Source organism: Palaemon carinicauda, chromosome 26, assembly GCF_036898095.1.
Source record: "Palaemon carinicauda isolate YSFRI2023 chromosome 26, ASM3689809v2, whole genome shotgun sequence".
Lineage (NCBI taxonomy): Eukaryota > Metazoa > Arthropoda > Malacostraca > Decapoda > Palaemonidae > Palaemon > Palaemon carinicauda.
The window spans coordinates 93,701,693-93,719,376 of NC_090750.1; the positions used below are offsets into that span (position 1 = coordinate 93,701,693).

General features: G+C 38.6%; 1 protein-coding gene across 1 annotated transcript in view; it reads left to right on the plus strand.

Annotated features, from left to right (window-relative positions):
* Nucleotides 1-14,436, plus strand: part of LOC137619695 (uncharacterized) — a 41,659-nt gene extending 27,223 nt beyond the window's left edge. The window contains exons 7-12 of the mRNA XM_068349972.1: nt 4,884-5,058; nt 6,185-6,364; nt 8,298-8,537; nt 9,014-9,298; nt 10,446-10,540; nt 11,171-14,436. Of these exons, the coding sequence (XP_068206073.1) occupies nt 4,884-5,058; nt 6,185-6,364; nt 8,298-8,537; nt 9,014-9,298; nt 10,446-10,540; nt 11,171-11,281 (1,086 nt within the window). The 3' untranslated portion in view covers nt 11,282-14,436. The remainder of the gene's footprint in view (nt 1-4,883; nt 5,059-6,184; nt 6,365-8,297; nt 8,538-9,013; nt 9,299-10,445; nt 10,541-11,170) is intronic.
* The last annotated feature ends 3,248 nt before the right edge of the window (nt 14,437-17,684 follow it).

The following is a 17,684-nucleotide window of genomic DNA, read 5'->3' on the forward strand; positions in this document are numbered from 1 at the left end:
CCCTTAAGCGAAAGTCAGTCCTTTCAGGACAGGTCCAGCGTCCTGGTTGCAACCATTAGGACAGCTCTGACCCTATGCAGTCATCGGAAAACTGCTCGCCGCCTAACAAAAGCATAACACAGACTCCGAGAGTCTATTTTGTTGGCAAAGTGTTGCGGTCACAGACGTTACCCTCGTCTCTTACCGCAACCATTTCCGTGGATCCTTAATTGGTTGTACGGCAAGACATGCAGAATATGCTTGCCTCCCTTATGGAAGACTATTCTGCCGATTAGTCCGTTAAGTCTAGCCGTTTATCTCATCGATATCCTGGCTTTCAGCCAACCTAACGTTCCTTTGTGCATCCTGTTGACGTTGGCGTAGCTAAGTCACGTCAGTCAGGTTGTTTAGAACCACACTCGATGCGGTCTCGTGTGGTTTTTCAGCCACATTTGGACGTTAGGCCACTTGCTGATGCTCCTGTTGACGTTCAGGACGTTCGCTAACAATCGGAGTTGACTTGTTTTGACGCTGTGCGTCAACCTCCGCATTCTAGAGTTGTTTTGACTGCTCAGTCTAGACAGTCAAAGCAGTCTCGAGTGGACGCTGTGCGTCCTCACGCACCTGTTGTTGTTGACAGTTCTCAGACTGTCAAGCAGTTACATGAAGTTGCGTCCTGGTCCGCTACTAATGCACCAGTGTGTGTGGACTCTGCTTGTAAAGCATTGCCACCACGGTAGGTCTCTCCCTTGCTTGAGACTCAGCTTTTATCGGACAAGGTTCCTTTAGATGAGGAAGTTGCTGTTCCCCCTCCTACTGATATTCCCTTGAGGACTCTGTCAGACGGAGAGGAGCCTAAAGCTGCTTAGCCCTCTATGGACTTTATTTAAATCATGCTGATTTTTAAGGATCTTTGTCCAGATCTTTTTGTAACTGCTGCTCCTCGTTCGCCTAAACGTCAGAGCTTACACTAGGCCTAGCTACTTCGAAGCCGTTGTTTATAAGCTAGTGCTCTCTCGCTCTCCTAGAGAGCTTTACGTCTGCTAGGCGACTGGTTTATCACCAGGAGGAGTTTGGGGGATACAGCCTTTGCTTTCCCTTCTTTTAAACTGGTTTATAGAGCGAGAGTCTGATATGACACGAGAGAAGTTCTCGGCTTGGGAGTTCCTGCCTCTGCCCAGATAGACTTCTCAAATCTCGTAGACTCTCCCTGGCGCCTGGCCAGGAGACGCTCCAAGTTTTTTACAGGTCAACTTCACAGCTGCTTTCGAGCCTTTGAAGTTTTGCTGTACAATTATGTCATGCATAAACAAGGCTTTCAGGGATGGAAAGCGGTACCGCCTCAGTCGCTAACCCTGTCTGTTGCCGCACCTGATCCCGTAGACCCTAAATGGGCTTTGCTGCAAGACATGCAGTCCAAGCTTGCGTCCTTGATAGAGGACTTTTATACGGAGAAGGTTGCTGCTGAACCTTCTGGCCAACAACCTTCCAACCGGTCGGTTGTGCGTCCTGTTGACGCTGAGGTAACCTTCTCGCGTCTACCAGTTGAGGTGGTTCCTCCACCGATGCGACCCAGTGTGGGTTGCCAGCCGCACGTTGATGTTAAGCGACGCTCGGAGGTGGTTGTTGACGTTCAGGACGTTCAACAGCCATCAGAGGTGACTTGTTTTGACGCGGTGCGTCAACCTCAGCAACCCGGTATGGTGTTGACTGCACAACCCAGACGGTCTAGACAGTCTCGGGTGGACGCTGTCCTTCCTCGCGCACCCATGGTTGTTGACAGTTCACAAACTGTGCAGCAATTCCATGACGTTGCGTCCGGCTCCGTCACGCATGCACCAGTGCGACCGGACTCAGCGAGACAGACGTTACCCACTCCGTTGCCGTTTCCTCATCAGTTTTCAGATGAGGTACTATCTGATGAGGACGTTGCTGAACAACAAGACGATCAGCCCCCAGAATAGATCAAGCCCTGCTATCCATCCAGAAGATGCTGAAGAAGGAACGCTGCTCAGTCAGGCTGTGGATGAGTCTGGTGGGGACGCTGTCATCCCTGGAACAGTTTGTATCACTAGGAAGACTACACCTCCGTCCTCTTCAATACCATCTGGCTTTTCACTGGAAAAAGGACAAGACGCTAGAAGCGGTCTCGATCCCGATTTCCGGAAAGATAAAGTCTTGTCTGACTTGGTGGAAGGACGATATCAACCTAAGAGAGGGTCTTCCCCTGGCTGTTCAGACTCCCCACCACGTTCTCTTCTCGGACGCATCGGACTTGGGCTGGGGCGCGTCACTGGACGGTCGGGAATGCTCAGGTCTGTGGAACTCGAGTCAGAGGAGCATGCATATCAACTGCAAGGAGCTGTTGGTAGTTCATCTGGCCTTGAAAAGCTTCGAGTATCTCCTTCGAGGCAAAGTGGTGGAAGTAAACTCGGACAACACCACGGCCTTGGCGTACATCTCCAAACAAGGAGGTACCCACTCACTGACGTTGTACGAGATCGCAAGGGACCTGCTCATCTGGTCAAAAGGTCAAGACATCTCCCTAGTAACGAGGTTCATCCAAGGCGACTTGAACGTCATAGCAGATTGTCTCAGTCGGAAAGGGCAAGTAATTCCAACCGAATGGACCCTCCACAAGGATGTGTGCAAGAGACTTTGGGCCACTTGGGGTAAACCATCCATAGATCTCTTTGCAACCTCGCTGACCAAGAGGCTTCCAATCTATTGCTCTCCAGTCCCGGACCCAGCAGCAATACATATAGATGCTTTCCTCCTAGATTGGTCACATCTGGATCTCTATGCATTCCCACCGTTCAAGAATGTCAACAAGGTACTGCAGAAGTTCGCCTCTCACGAAGGGACAAGGTTGACGTTAGTTGCTTCCCTCTGGCCCGCGAGAGAATGGTTCACCGAGATACTTCGATGGTTAGTAGATGTTCCCAGAAGTCTTCCTCTAAGGGTAGACCTTCTACGTCAGCCACACGTAAAGAAGGTACTCCAAAGCCTCCATGCTCTTCGTCTGACTGCCTTCAGACTATCGAAAGACTCTCGAGAGCTAGAGGCTTTTCAAAGGAGGCAGCCAGTGCGATTGCTAGAGCAAGGAGAGCGTCTTCCATTAGAGTCTACCAATCGAAGTGGGAAGTCTTCCGAGACTGGTGCAAGTCAGTTTCTGTATCCTCGACCAGTACCTTTGTAGCTCAAATAGCTGATTTTCTCTTATACCTGAGAAAAGGACGATCCCTTTCAGCTCCCACTATCAAGGGCTACAGAAGCATGTTGGCATCGGTCTTCCGGCATAGAGGCTTAGATCTTTCCAACATAAAGATCTGCAAGACCTCCTTAAGTCTTTTGAGACCACCAAGGAGCGTCGTTTGGCTACCCCTGGATGGAATTTAGACGTGGCACTAAGATTCCTCATGTCAGACAGGTTGGAGCCGTTACAATCAGCCTCCCTGAAAGATCTCACTCTTAAGACTCTTTTCCTGGTATGCTTAGCCTCGGCTAAAAGAGTCAGTGAGATTCATGCCTTCAGCAAGAACATCGGATTTTCGTCAGAAAAAGCCACTTGTTCGCTGCAACTTGGTTTTCTAGCCAAAAATGAGCTGCCTTCTCGGCCTTGGCCTAAATCTTTCGATATTCCCAGCTTATCGGAGATCGTAGGCAATGAACTAGAAAGAGTCTTATGCCCTGTTAGAGCTCTTAAGTTCTATTTAAAGCATACTAAACCTTTACGAGGCTAATCTGAAGCTTTATGGTATTCAGTTAAGAAACCATCCTTGCCTATGTCAAAGAATGCTTGGTCAGACTTTATCAGATTGTTAATACGAGAAGCTCATTCACATCTGAGTGAGGAAGACCGAACTTTGCTTAAGGTGAAGACACACGACGTTAGAGCTGTAACAACTTCCGTGGCCTTTAAGCAAAATATATCTCTGCAAAGTATAATGGACGCAACCTATTGGAGAAGCAAGTCAGTGTTCGCGTCATTTTACTTGAAAGATGTCCAGTCTCTTTACGAGAACTGCTACACACTGGAACCATTCGTAGCAGCGAGTGCAGTAGTGGGTGAGGGCTCAACCACTACAATTCCCTAATTCCATATCCTTTTAATCTGTCTCTTGAAATGTTGTTTTTTATGGGTTGTCCGGAAGGCTAAGAAGCCTTTCGCATCCTGGTTGATTTGGCGGGTGGTCAAAGTTATTTCTTGAGAGCGCCCAGATTAGGGGTTTGAGGAGGTCCTGTTGTATGGGTTGCAGCCCTTAATACTTCAGCTCCTAGGGGTCTGTCAGCATCCTAAGAGGATCGCGAGGCTCCGTAAGGAAGACGTACTTATAAGGCAGAGTAATCGTCTAAGTTGACTTCCTTACCAGGTACCTATTTATTTTGTTTTTGTTATTTTGATAACTTCTAAAATGAAATAAAAACTCTTAGCTCATAAGATGTAAACATATTTAACTGGGCTCTACCCACCACCCTGGGTGTGAATCAGCTATATATTCACCGGCTAAGTTAAATATTTAAAAATGATATTTTAATTATAAAATAAATTTTTGAATATACTTACCCGGTGAATATAAATTAAACGGCCCTCCCTTCCTCCCCAATAGAGACGCAGTGGGATGAGGAGAAAATTGAGTCTTTGTTTACATAGAGTTTGGTATCTGGCCGACAGTTGGCGCTGATGAGCACACCCGCAACCTGTATAGCGATCGCTAGCGAGTTTTTTTCCACAGTTTTTTGTCTGTCGAGCAACAGAGTTGCAGCTATATATTCACCGGGTAAGTATATTCAAAAATTTATTTTATAATTAAAATATCATTTTTAATTAAACCAATCTTTATTTTATAAACTATCAAGATTAAGCTTTCTTTGATTCACATAAACTCTTTTTATTCTTTCAGGGATGTAATTGGTCATTCCAGAGTGCTAGTAAATTAAGTCGACATCAGAGAAAGCACACAAATGACAGAAAGTTTACGTGCCATTTGTGTTTGAAGAGCTTTCTGAGATCCGAGCATCTTAAAGGCCACCTACTTATTCATACTGGTGTGAGGAACTTTCAGTGCCCTGTTGAAAGTAAGTATTCTTAAACTTTTTGTTAAGTTACCAAAATATATATACACTATAAAAATTAGATTGCTTGGTCATCAATTTTAACTACCTATGTACATACATACATATACCAAGGCACTTCCCTTAAATTTTGGGGGTAGCCGACATCAAACAATGAAACAGAAAAGGGGACCTACCTTCCTCCCAGCCTGACAAGGGACTCAGCCGAGTTCGACTGGTATTGTTAGGGGTGCCACAGCCCACCCTCCCCCGTTGTCCACCACAGATGAAGCTTCATAACGGTGAATCCCCTACTGCTGCTACCTCCGGGGTCTTCCAGGGCCTACCGGAACTGCGTCACAATCGCTCGCCATTCATTCCTATTTCTAGCACGCTCTCTTGCCTCTCTCACATCTATCCTCCTATCACCCTGAGCTTTCTTCACCAAATCCATCCACTCAAACCTTGGCTTTCCTCTTGTACTTCTCCCATCAACTCTTGCATTCATCACCTTCTTTAGCAGACAGCCATTTTCCATTCTCTCAACATGGCCAAACCACCTCAACACATTCATATCCACTCTAGCTGCTAACTCATTTCTTACACCGGTTCTCACCCTCACTACTTCATTCCTAACCCTATCTACTCGAGATACACCAGCCATACTCCTTAGACATTTCATCTCAAACACATTCAATTTCTGTCTCTCTGTCACTTTCATTCCCCACAACTCCGATCCATACATCACAGTTGGTACAATCACTTTCTCATACAGAACTCTCTTTACATTCATGCCCAACCCTCTATTTTTTACCACTCTCTTAACTGCCTCCAACACTTCGCATCCTTCATTCACTCTCTGACGTACATCTGCTTCCACTCCACCATTTGCTGCAACAACAGACCCCAAGTACTGATCCACCTCCTATGTATGGTGAAAATTCAAAAGAAAATTGTTTTTCAAATAAAAATTTTTGAATATTTTTGTCAGCATGTATTAGTAGTGGAAAGTGTGAATTAAACTAGCACGTAAAGTTTTTTATTGAGTGTATGATGCACAGTATAGGTATTATTCAGCATAAAGAAATGTTTATACTTTTTTTTTTTTCCAGCCTTAATGCTATTTTGTAATTACTCTTTTGAATTACAGATTGTAGTGCCAAATTTACAGCAAAGAGTAGTTTGTATGTACACCTGAAGAAACATGAAGGAAAGTCTAAAGAAAGTAGCGCTAAGGTTACCTACCACTGTCCTATTGATTGCTGTGATAGAAGTTACAATTCAAAGTTTAATCTTCGTCAGCACATGGTCAAGAATCATACAATATTGGGTGAGTATTGTTGATATAATCTAATAAAACTCGTGGTTTTATAGTAAATAAGCTTCATAGGTATGAGAAAGTTTAATACAAAATTAAGGCAGAAGAATTATGTACTATTAACTTTTAATTTTGTTGCAAATAGGTTGTCTATAATATGTCAACATAAATTGCTCTCAATTTTGTTATAAATTAGACTGCTGTGTAATCTGTAAGACTTCAGACATTTGAAATAAGCAGTCTGGTTAAATTACCCAACAATAATTATGCATTATTAACAGCTATTTCTCATTATTGCAATTGAAACCTTGTAATCTGGGAAAAAAACTATAACCTAAATGGTGCCAGTTGACTTTTGGGAGCATTGGTCCTCACTGGGTTGTTTTATTGTTACTAGACAAGCTACAACCCTAATGGAAAACAAAAGGTTACAATTCTAAGGACCCTAATAGAGAAAAACAGCTCAGTGCAGGAAAGAAATGAAGTAAAGAATATACTAGAAAACTAAAAAGAAAATATATTATGATGAATTTCAGTATTATCAATAACATATAAATCAAAGAAGACTTATGTCAACCCACTCAACATACTAGCATTTGCACGAAGTTGTACTTCTGAAGTTTCACTTTTTCCTCTATTTGATGGGAAAGTCATTCCACAATTTGGTCGGTCAGAGTGAATCTCCTAGAATACTGTAACATTGAGCTTTATAAAAAAAAATGCAAGACTTACGTGGAATTAACTGAATACCTTGTATGGTTGGTGTGGTCTGCAGAGATTGAATTGAATATAAAATGTAGGCCTTGAGCCAAGCACTGGGGTATCAAAGGCCATTCAGTGTTATATAATGCAAATTAATCAATCATATCAGTACAATCACACCATTTGGTATCATTTTAACCTATAAAACCAATCACACCACTTTCATGCAAGAAAATCTAAATGTGAAATATAAAGGGATTAAAAGAATTAACAGCATTGGCACAGATTATCAAAATCAACGGTAAGGAAGTTATTAGACCAGGTTTTTGTCCAACAAGTTAAAGTGAGATCAGACAGAAAAAATATTCAAAACATTTCCTCAGGATAGACATGTCTCAAAAAATCTTAAAAGACTAAAGATTTTCACAAGAGAACAATAGATTCAATCCCCCTTATAAGACTTTAGTCAATTTGAATGCAAAAGATTACAAATGAAACAAATATATGATGAGACTTCACAATTACCAGACTTCTAATCAGTCTCACCTATGATTTGTTCACAGGCTGATTCAGAGGTACATTCACTGTACTCAAAAGTGAATTAGCACTCAAGGATAACACCTAGAATTTTAAAATTCAATTGAAGTAACAGTCAATGAAAATATTTGGGATGGGACAATTTAGTGTCTTTCATCTACTTCCAATCATACTGAGTTTTGTTAGAGTTTAACTTCATCCCCTATAATTTGCACCTTGCATTAACTTTCACCTAAAATTTTTGTTGAGGGATTCAGTAACCACACATCTACATTCAGGAGATAGGATCGATGAAAAGAGAGTACCATCGGGATGACAAGCAATAACCTTGTTTTCAATGTCAAGCAACACATGCTTATATAATAATAGATTCTTGCAACTACCTTTTGAAATCTCTGGGTTAAAATTGTTATAATTATACTAAGAAATTACCCACTAGCTCTCATCTGTGCAAGTTTAAAAACAAGGCCTTACTTTCCATTTGTTCCCTTCAGTGTCTTCTTACGCAGAAGTCCAACATATGTATTTTGCTCAAGTTTTCTCCTAATTTAAGAAGAAATCCTGAATAATAGCCCTATAAAAGTTGGGGAATTATACGGTGGTTGTGTATAACTACAGAAGGATTACTGTAATACTGAATATGAGGATTGATGGTAAATGACAGTTTACAATTAAATGCTAATATTTAATATTTTTTCCTCAACAGCTGCAGCCGACTCAAATCAGTTAGATTACATAACATTATTAGGTGATAAGGATTTAATGATGGATCCACTCCTCCCACTTACTGCGGGCAGCACATCATCATCAGCTTCATCAACTCTGGATCCGCATATACCGTCTTCAACATTTGCATCAACTTCACATTCATCTGATCCCCATACAGCACTTCTTTCTAGTATTGAGCTTATCAATGGTGATATTAGTTCTGGTGATATAAGTTCTGGTAAGTCTATAATTATTTTACAAAATTGATTCCCTTCCTCCAGATTGAATGTCAATTTCTCTTTAGGTGCTGCTGTTAGACAAATTGCAATCCTAATTGTTTTCTGAAATAATGTCAGCACACTTTGCTTTAGTGTTAGAAAGGGAAGTTCCTGTGACATTGTTTTTGCTAGTTTGCCTTACAGTGAAGAAGCAGCTATGATTATTGCGGTAGCCTGTATATGATTACTTTAGGATTTTCTCTATGTATATGTCTTTACAGATATGAATGTTTACCATTAATATTTATTTGGGATTAAAGAATGAAAACTAAAAATTATACAGTATTACAATTCTGTAAGTTCACAGTTATGGTTATATAAACATTTTAGCAATGTACCACATAAACTTGGTGTTGAGAATTTTTAATTTGTCATAGAAACTTGTGCAGTGTGTAGTTTCCTATTGAGGTCTATCGTTTTTGTTTTCTTTTTACAGATGCCAATAATATTGCTCCAATTATTGTGATGGAAGGTAGAGGTTCAAGCGATGGTATAGAGAGCATGGATGTTGGAATACCCGAGTCTCTTATTGGTGGCACAGCTGGCACAGGTGGAGCAGATGTAGAGACTTTAGACCTGCAGTCTGTATCAAGTGATAATGGAGGTTCAGCACGCACAGATGCATTAGGGAATTTTATTCAGTCACAACGAGCCAAAAAAAGACAACAGTTAAATCTTGCAAAGAAAATGGCTGAACTTGGCTGTCATTCAACTCACTCAAGTAAGCACTATATACAGTAAAATAACCCAAGCTATCCTTAATTGTTGTTGCCTGATAAGTCTAAACTTTTTATGATACTACAGACACATGAGAGAGATATTGCTGTCTTTGATTGCCTATAATTAAATAAAGTGAATGCTGTATAAATTATGTATAAGACTAGCAAAAACTACTCAGTGTAAAATAAAGAAAACCTATTGCATAACATATTTGAAACAGCTTTTTAATAACTGAAAATGGGTTATAAGCACAATAACTAGCATCTATAGTAGTAAGACATAATGGTGAATAACTTTGGAGGTGAAGTATATTAACTATGATAAGTTTTAAGATGGTTTTAGAATCAGAATGAGAAATCTGCCCCTACACTCCCACTAGCATCCCACACAGGATGCCTTTTGTTTACCCAGCCAGATCAGCAATGCTGTTATTTACTCCTATTTAAATGAATCAGGTTTGTATAGTTAGCAAAAATACAAATTACGGACTTAAAATTTGTGATTTTGAGCATTACAGTGCAGTGATAACTGTACATGTGTACAAAGCACAAAACCATATTTGGTCAAAGTAGACAAAAAGAAATGAGACTGTTTTGGAAAATGAATGGAGAGAATGAAAGAGCACTTGCAAAAATTAAAAGTGGGGAAGGTTTAGGGAACATGTAAGAATGGCAAGCAGTTTTCTAAGATGAATTAAAGAACATGGCATCCTAGAGCTAATGAGTGTATATATGAAAATTGACAGGAAGAGGTAGGACTAGAAGAGTGGGAAAGGGTCATGTCAGCAATAACATAGACAAAAATGTATGTAATACAATGTAGAAAATACTATATAGACTAACAGGATTGCCTAAGCATGCTAGGAAACTGTTAAGAGCAGGTTTTAGGAAATGGCTAAAATAAGTTATGTCCTCAAGCCAGAGAAGTCAACAACAGAAGTAGAGAAATTCCTTTGTGGCAAGGTATCTTTATAACACAAGCAAAGTGACCTATTGTAGTTTCTTCAACTTGAATCTTCACATTTTATGATTGAGGGACTTAGATTTGCTACAATGTTTGGAACTTTCCTGCTTATGTTTTCTGATAATATATAATGTTTTTTAAGACATTAAAAATGTTATTTCTAATATGCGTTTTGATTTTTGCAGGTGGTGAAGTGGTTAACTTTACAAATGATGTAGTTTTGTCAGCATCTGCCGTTACTCTTTCTTCTGTTTCACATCTTCAGTCGGCTCTCTTGCAAGTATGTAGAAATAACATTTCAATTATCAGTCATGTAGTGATGGAGTTATTCTGAATTTTTCATTTTCTAGTTTAACTTTGTTTTACATCAGGAAGTGATAGTTCATATAATTGGACAGTATGTACGTCAATTTTTAGTGACTGTCTATTTACACTGGTTATTTAGTGTTGAATATTATTTATACACACCATCATGGATATCAGAAATACTGAACAGTACAGTAGTCTATTGCGCATCAGTAGTCGCCATAATTTCACACTTTTGATGGCAAGCCAGTTCTTGTCCCTAGCACACTGAATGGGGAAAGTATCAATATAAGCGAACATAGGCCTGATCAATAATAATTTGCCTTTTGTAATATAAAACAGTAATTTATATTGTTTTTAATATTCACTTGAATGATAGATCCTTCTTATTTCTTTAGGTCCCATGGTTTAATATTATCTTGGTATATGTTTACTTAGAACTTGACATTGTCAAGCAACAATTTTGTGGTGACTCCACCTAGGCTAGCAGGTCTATCTTCACTTTGACCTTTTCAGCACTTCCAGAGTATAAATGATTTACAGTATAGAGTATAAATGATATACATGAGCTTTACTTTCGGTTAATAACTTTCTTTTCTTTTAGGATGATTGTGTTGGGAGCGAGTTGTACCAAGAAGCTTTAATGGGTCATGAGTTGTTAACAGACCCATCCACGGATCCACAGTCAACTATAAATCTTCGTGACTTAGAGTAATTTTGTTGAGCAGAAACTTGAGCATTTGCCTTTATGAAGACATGTAAATACAGTAACTACAAATGGCTAATTAGCCATAATCAATTAAGAATGATTAGAATTTTAATGTTTTGTTTAGATTTGATAAGTGTAAAATTTAATTTGATTTGGTTCTGAAACTTAAGTTTCTGTTGGCGGAAGTTTCCACTTTGGCGACCCGTCTGAAATTCTGTTTGTAATTTTCTTTATGCATACTTTTTTTTAACGTGAGAAAATTTATTGTTTTATCAATTATATTTGGTAGTAGTTATTTCCTTTACAATCTGTTACACCTTGTGTACTACTTAGAGAGTTGTAGATGAATTTTTTTTTTTTTTTTTTTTTTTTTTTTTTTTTTTTTTTGATGAACTCTCCTGTGAGGATATTTTTTAATGAGACTTGTTAACTTCGTTGTTTTATTCAAGTATAAATATATTTGGTAAAGACTGGTAAATGCTGAAGCTTCCAACTTTTCTGTTGGTACAGTAATCTTGTATTCACATGTAATTTATTTACTCTACCTTAATACCATAGGTCAGTGTAAGAACCAACTACAGTATATTCAAAATCAAGCACAGACTCTCGTGAATTTCATATAGTTTTAGAGTGTTGTACAGTAATTGTTTACTAGCTTACAGGTATTTTTATATAGATTATCTGGGAAAGTCACATTTCTGTGATAAAAAAAAAATAATTTTTAGGATTGTCTTTTCCTTTTCTGATGTAGCTTTGCAAGTTCACCAAAAAATTGTTAGGTAATTTTAGTGCCAACAGATTCACTTGTGGAAAAAAAAAACTTACCTGGGAAATTTCTAGCTATGGTGCTAACACTAATGTGTAATCTCTTAGAAGAAGAGATTCTTCATAACACTGCCATTAATATATATAACATAGTTTTTTCTCTACACAAGATAGGGTTGTTACATTCATTCAGCGATAAAGACCAGTATTCAAGACACACGACTTTGCGGGTTGTTACATTCATTCAGCGATAAAGACCAGTATTCAAGACACACGACTTTGCTGTCGATAAAAATCTTTGGGGAAACAGATGAGGTACTGATAATATGCTAATAAAAAACTAGTCATTTGATACACTGTAATTGTGTATGTTTAGTATTGCGAAATTTTAACACCAATGTGGAAAATAAACAAAGGCTTGTCAGTGAGCATAAAGGATAAATCTACACCCTTCGGTCTGATATCAAGAATTCATAAATATGAAACCTTGTTAATTAAGAAAATAGAGTTTGTCATTCAATCCATTTACTGTCAAAATAATTTTTGCTGGGTATAATTATTCATTAGGTTATTTTATTGACTTGCATGGTAATATTTGCTATAAGTGTACTGGTGATGGTAACAAACATTTGGAAACCAAAGACTGCAGTTTAAGTGATGTTTTGAAATAAAGAAAATATATTTGAAATTGATAAAAACTAATACTTACTCCATAGATAGCATGGTTTCTATTGAAACAATGCACTGTATTTTATGTAGTTACTGTATGACAAAATACTATATCTTTTGTCATTGGGTTAGGACTATTTCATCTAATTACTCTTATGTCAAACTACTACTGTATATCCTTTGTCATGAAGTTACGACTAAATTGTTTTGGAATGATGAAAAGGCAAAAAATTTGCTTACTTGTATTGAAGAAACCACTTGAAATATAATGTTGCATTATGACCATGTACTACCAAAAATAGGAGAAGAACTATAGTTCTATTTAATTGTCTGATAAAGTTTTATTTTTGTGCAAAGGCAATTATGATCTTGAAATAAAAGTTCCTCGGCATTAAGTGGTAAAAGATATTGGGGGTGAATTAATAAGCAACAAAAGGCATATGTATGAATATGGTAATAGGTATATATGTACTACTGACCTATTTTCCTTAAGAAAACATCATAAGGACATTTAGTAAATGTTATGCATCTTTTCCATTCTACAAAAGGTTATGAATAATGTTTTAGTAATTAATACACATTTATTGCTGTCATATTTTTCTTACTATAACTGGCATAGAATATTTTAAAATATATGATTCAAGTTTCTCTGTTTTAGAATTGGATTATGGCGAGGTCATTGAGCATCGTAATTCTCGCTGTTTTTCAGAGAATCGTTAGCACCACTTCAGGAAACTTTGGAAAAATTCATTTAAAATGTTCAGGTATTCCCAAATGCAGGGTATTATAAATGATAGCTTTACGTTCAACTTTTCAGTCATTAACGCTGAAAAAGTATAGAATAGTTTTTGGTTAGGCCAAAGTGAGGTGTGGATGCGAGGGTTCAATAATGTCTTGTGTACAATAAATACATTACAGCATTACTGCCTTGTTTCAGAAAATAGTATGATATCTAATAACACTATATTTTTAAATCCATATATCGCTATACATTAGTCTCACAGATGAGCATTTTAGGGATTTTTTTTTGTTTAGTAAAATATCTAATTTCATTTTAAATGCTTCAGCTGTTCCCATAATTTTTTCTTTATGGTATCCTTGTATTTGGCATAAAAAGAATTTTACCAGTTGTACTGGGCTGTTTATTTTTTGAGAGAGAGAGAGTGTGTGTGTGTGTGTGTGTGTGTGTGTGTGTGTGTGTGTGTGTGTGTGTGTGTGCGCGCACTTGAGAAAACATTCTTTTTAGATTAGTGTTTATAACTACTGTACATTATCATCATCCTCAATACAGTAAGGATGATGTAATAACCATATCTAAGTTATCACAAAGAAATGATGACTTCAGAAGAGGACTATCTTGAAATGGAGCTTGGGATTTTATTATTGTATAAGTGTTTTGTAAGTCAGTATTTATTAGGGGGGGTTTTATGTATATATTAATTTCAGGGAAGTATTTCCATTAAGTGTAAAAGAGTAAATTTATTTATTTATACTGTATGTCATTTTAGATTTGTGTAACCAAAATCATAAAGTGGTTTCTTAGAATGGTTACACATCTAAGTAATATTAAGTATTACATGTGATGTCTTGATCTTTCATACAAACTAGTGAATATTTTTCTCGTGTTATTTCATGGTTGACATAAAATAAAGATATAAAGATGGAAATTTATACGATGTTTCATTTTGTTACAGCATTTGTTGAGAGGTTATTAATTATGGGATGGTTTAAAGGGATTGTGCTTAAACACATCTTATTTGATGAATTGTATCTATTAAAAAATTTAATGAATGAATAAAATAATGTTTTAATAATTTTTTTTGGTGTTAGGTTGGTGTCACCCCCCAAGAACTTATCCTGTTAAGGCTAGAACAGGGAATCGAATACAACCAGCAAGGTCTTTCCTGTTAAGGATTGAATGGAATCCAGTATGACATTATCTACCAAAATAATATTGTCTACCCTGCCCTCGGGCCAGTGTACATCCAAAACACAAACTCTGTGCAATTAAGGGAGGCCTACGTGGTCAGGCACCTCCAATGCTGAATTTGTCTGCTAACTGATGATACGTCATCCACCGAGAACCAAGACTAACATGCTTGCCCAGGCACTTGTTCCTCTCCCAGCAACCATCTTTCAACCAATCGTTGGAGCGGTAAACGATAGTATTGTGCGCTCATGTCGATTGAAGGGATTGTAGATCAACCAAGTTCAGTACAGTTAATAAGGTTTTGAATTTATCATTATCTAATTCTTAGGCGTGGATGATGGTCTTGATGCATATTTTACTATTGTTTTCATTTTTTCTATAATAGAATATGTTAATAAAGAGCTTGGGAACCTGGTAATTGCCCTATCTACAGGCAATGGGTTATAATAGCAAAGAACAAATACCCATTCGCAGCATATTTAAGATTGGATGCTTTTTCTACTTTCAAAGTGGGTGAAAGAATTTTACTAAGATTTTGTACTTAACCACCTTGGGTTTGGCTTTCTTGCTAGTAAAGCTCCAGCTCAGGTTTCTGCTGGGCAAGCTATTGTACCTTCTGGCATCTGCCAGCTTGGGTCCCTTGTGGATGCCTGGGTTATTGTCAAAATAATTGAGACACCAAGTCGCTTTGGGACCTTCGTGCTTTCAAGTTCAGGGAAAACTCCATTGGGAGTTAGCTTGTTCATGTAACCTATGGATTCAATATTGGGGGGGAGTTGGTGGGAACGAGTTCTGCAATGGATATAGAGGAGTAGGACTCGGTGGATAACACCTAGGCAACCTGACACAGGTTGTACTACCCTCGCACAAACATGTTTTGCTTTAAGAGTATTAATATTTCCTTCAATGAAGTAATTCAAGGACTTTCCCAACTCACCTTAGGGTATTATGGGCACATTCCCTAAGGCTTGTCCCCAGCTCATACATAAAAAGGTGTTACTTGTGATGCACATGGCTGCTCTAACAGTCAAAGTAGTTTCAGATGCTGGGGAGTAGCTCCTCTATCATGCCCTTTTTGAAGTAACTATGGTTAGGATGACAGTGGCAAGCCAGAAGACATCCTTCCTAGGCAAAATGGTTACGAGGGGGTTTCAATTGATGAGATATATGATGCTGAAAGGGGGTTCCACTCTCCACAGAAAATGTGACCCTTTTTAGGGATTTAGCCAAGGGTGTTTGAAGGATTCATAGAACTGCAAGGGTTTTGTGAGCTCTTTCTCCCCAACACCTGGCAATCTTTTGATTCTGACTCTGGGACTCCTATTTTTTTAATTAAATATGAAAAGCCTCTATATTTCTGTTTTACAGAAATATAGATATAATTACCCAGTAATTATATCTGCAGAAATCCCAATCTATAGAAGGTACTCTGTTTCTCAAGTCCTTTTATGCTGGATCATATTTGTAGAAGGCTGCTACATCTGCTGGATCGTCACGGACACAAAGGACGGACAAGATGATGATGGATTGAAACAGCAATGGTGACCAGGAGGGAGTCTGAAGCAGGAGACAGGGGCCACTGCAAAGCAGGTCTCGCCATCATCTCAAACCTGATCCTTCTCGGTCCTGGAGAAATTACTTTTTTCTAATATAAGGTCTGAACTGGACAACGTTCTATTAGGGAGTGCTTCCCTCATCAAAAAATCTAATCCTCACTGCATTGCTAAAACCCATGGTGAGAAAAATTCCTTCATCATTAGCATTTTTAGCTAATACAGTGTGCAATTTCAAGACATCCAGAGCTATATGGGTTAATCCAGGCATAGGGTGTTCATAAGACAATACCAGAAACAAAGGCCATTTCATTTGTGAATGGTGCTCGGCTCATCTCATTCGTGGCACCTATGAGGGGAAATTGGGTAGAATAGGGGGACCATCAACCAGGTCCCTTAGCAGAATAACCATGATAGGCATTTAGCTCCTTCCCTTGGGATCTTATCATATGAGGTGGGTGATTGAATTGTTAGTCTTCTTTCACCTATGTACTGTATTGTACAAAATAATTACTGTAGATGGTTGCTTGATTATAGGTGACTTTAACTTTGTAGTACATATATCTACCTTAATTATGCTCTGTAATTAGTCCTTTGGGATCACACAGCAGCCTAACCATAAAAATGGTTTTGACAAAGGAAAACCTAATAGTGGGGGGTGGGTTGCTGTGTTGTCCCAATGAGCCTTCCACCTCTCTAGACTCGTGAAGGAAAGTGGGGCATAACTGAGATTTACTCCTGAAATGGAAAGATGGTTGGTTGCCAGGCGAGGAACAAATGCCCGGGTAAGCATCGACTCCAGTGTTAGTATCAGCTCTTAGTGTTTGATGCGTTGTCAGTTAGCAGACGATTTCAAGATTGGAGGTGCTGTAACAAGTTCAATAGAGGCTGAACTAATAAGCCCCTTTATAAACACTAAGTCTGTGCTTTGCTTGTTGATACATTGGCCCTGGGGCAAGGAAGACATTATTTTTGGTTTACTGTATCATACATTGGATTCTCTGATCTGGCCTTAACAGGAAAGTCCTTGGGGGATCATACAGCACCTCCCAAAAATTTGTACTTTTTCCTAACTATATAACCCTGAGTCCTTTAATAGGAGTAAGCTTTCAGCGAAGCTGGATAAGGCTGTTAAAACTTAACTAGGTGGCGAAAGTTAGCTGGAGGGTGATGGGTAAGCCCCACATGACAGGCCACTAAGCTCCCTCTCTAACTTTAAGCTAAGACTTGCGGGGTGGTTGAGGTAGGCAGTGCATCTTAAAGGACTCCGGTGGGTATAATAGTTGGGAAAAATATAAATGAAAAATATATGTGATTTGTTCCTACATGAATACAAACACTTGTTCTTTCATTAGAGACTTATCCTCATGAGAGCAATGTGAATAGCAACACTAGAAAAGATATACTGTTTCCTAGTCGCTTTGCCTGGGTTACCCCAGCTCGGTAAAGTCCTTTTTGTTCTCTGGCTTTCAAGGGTCCTGAGAAGAAAAGC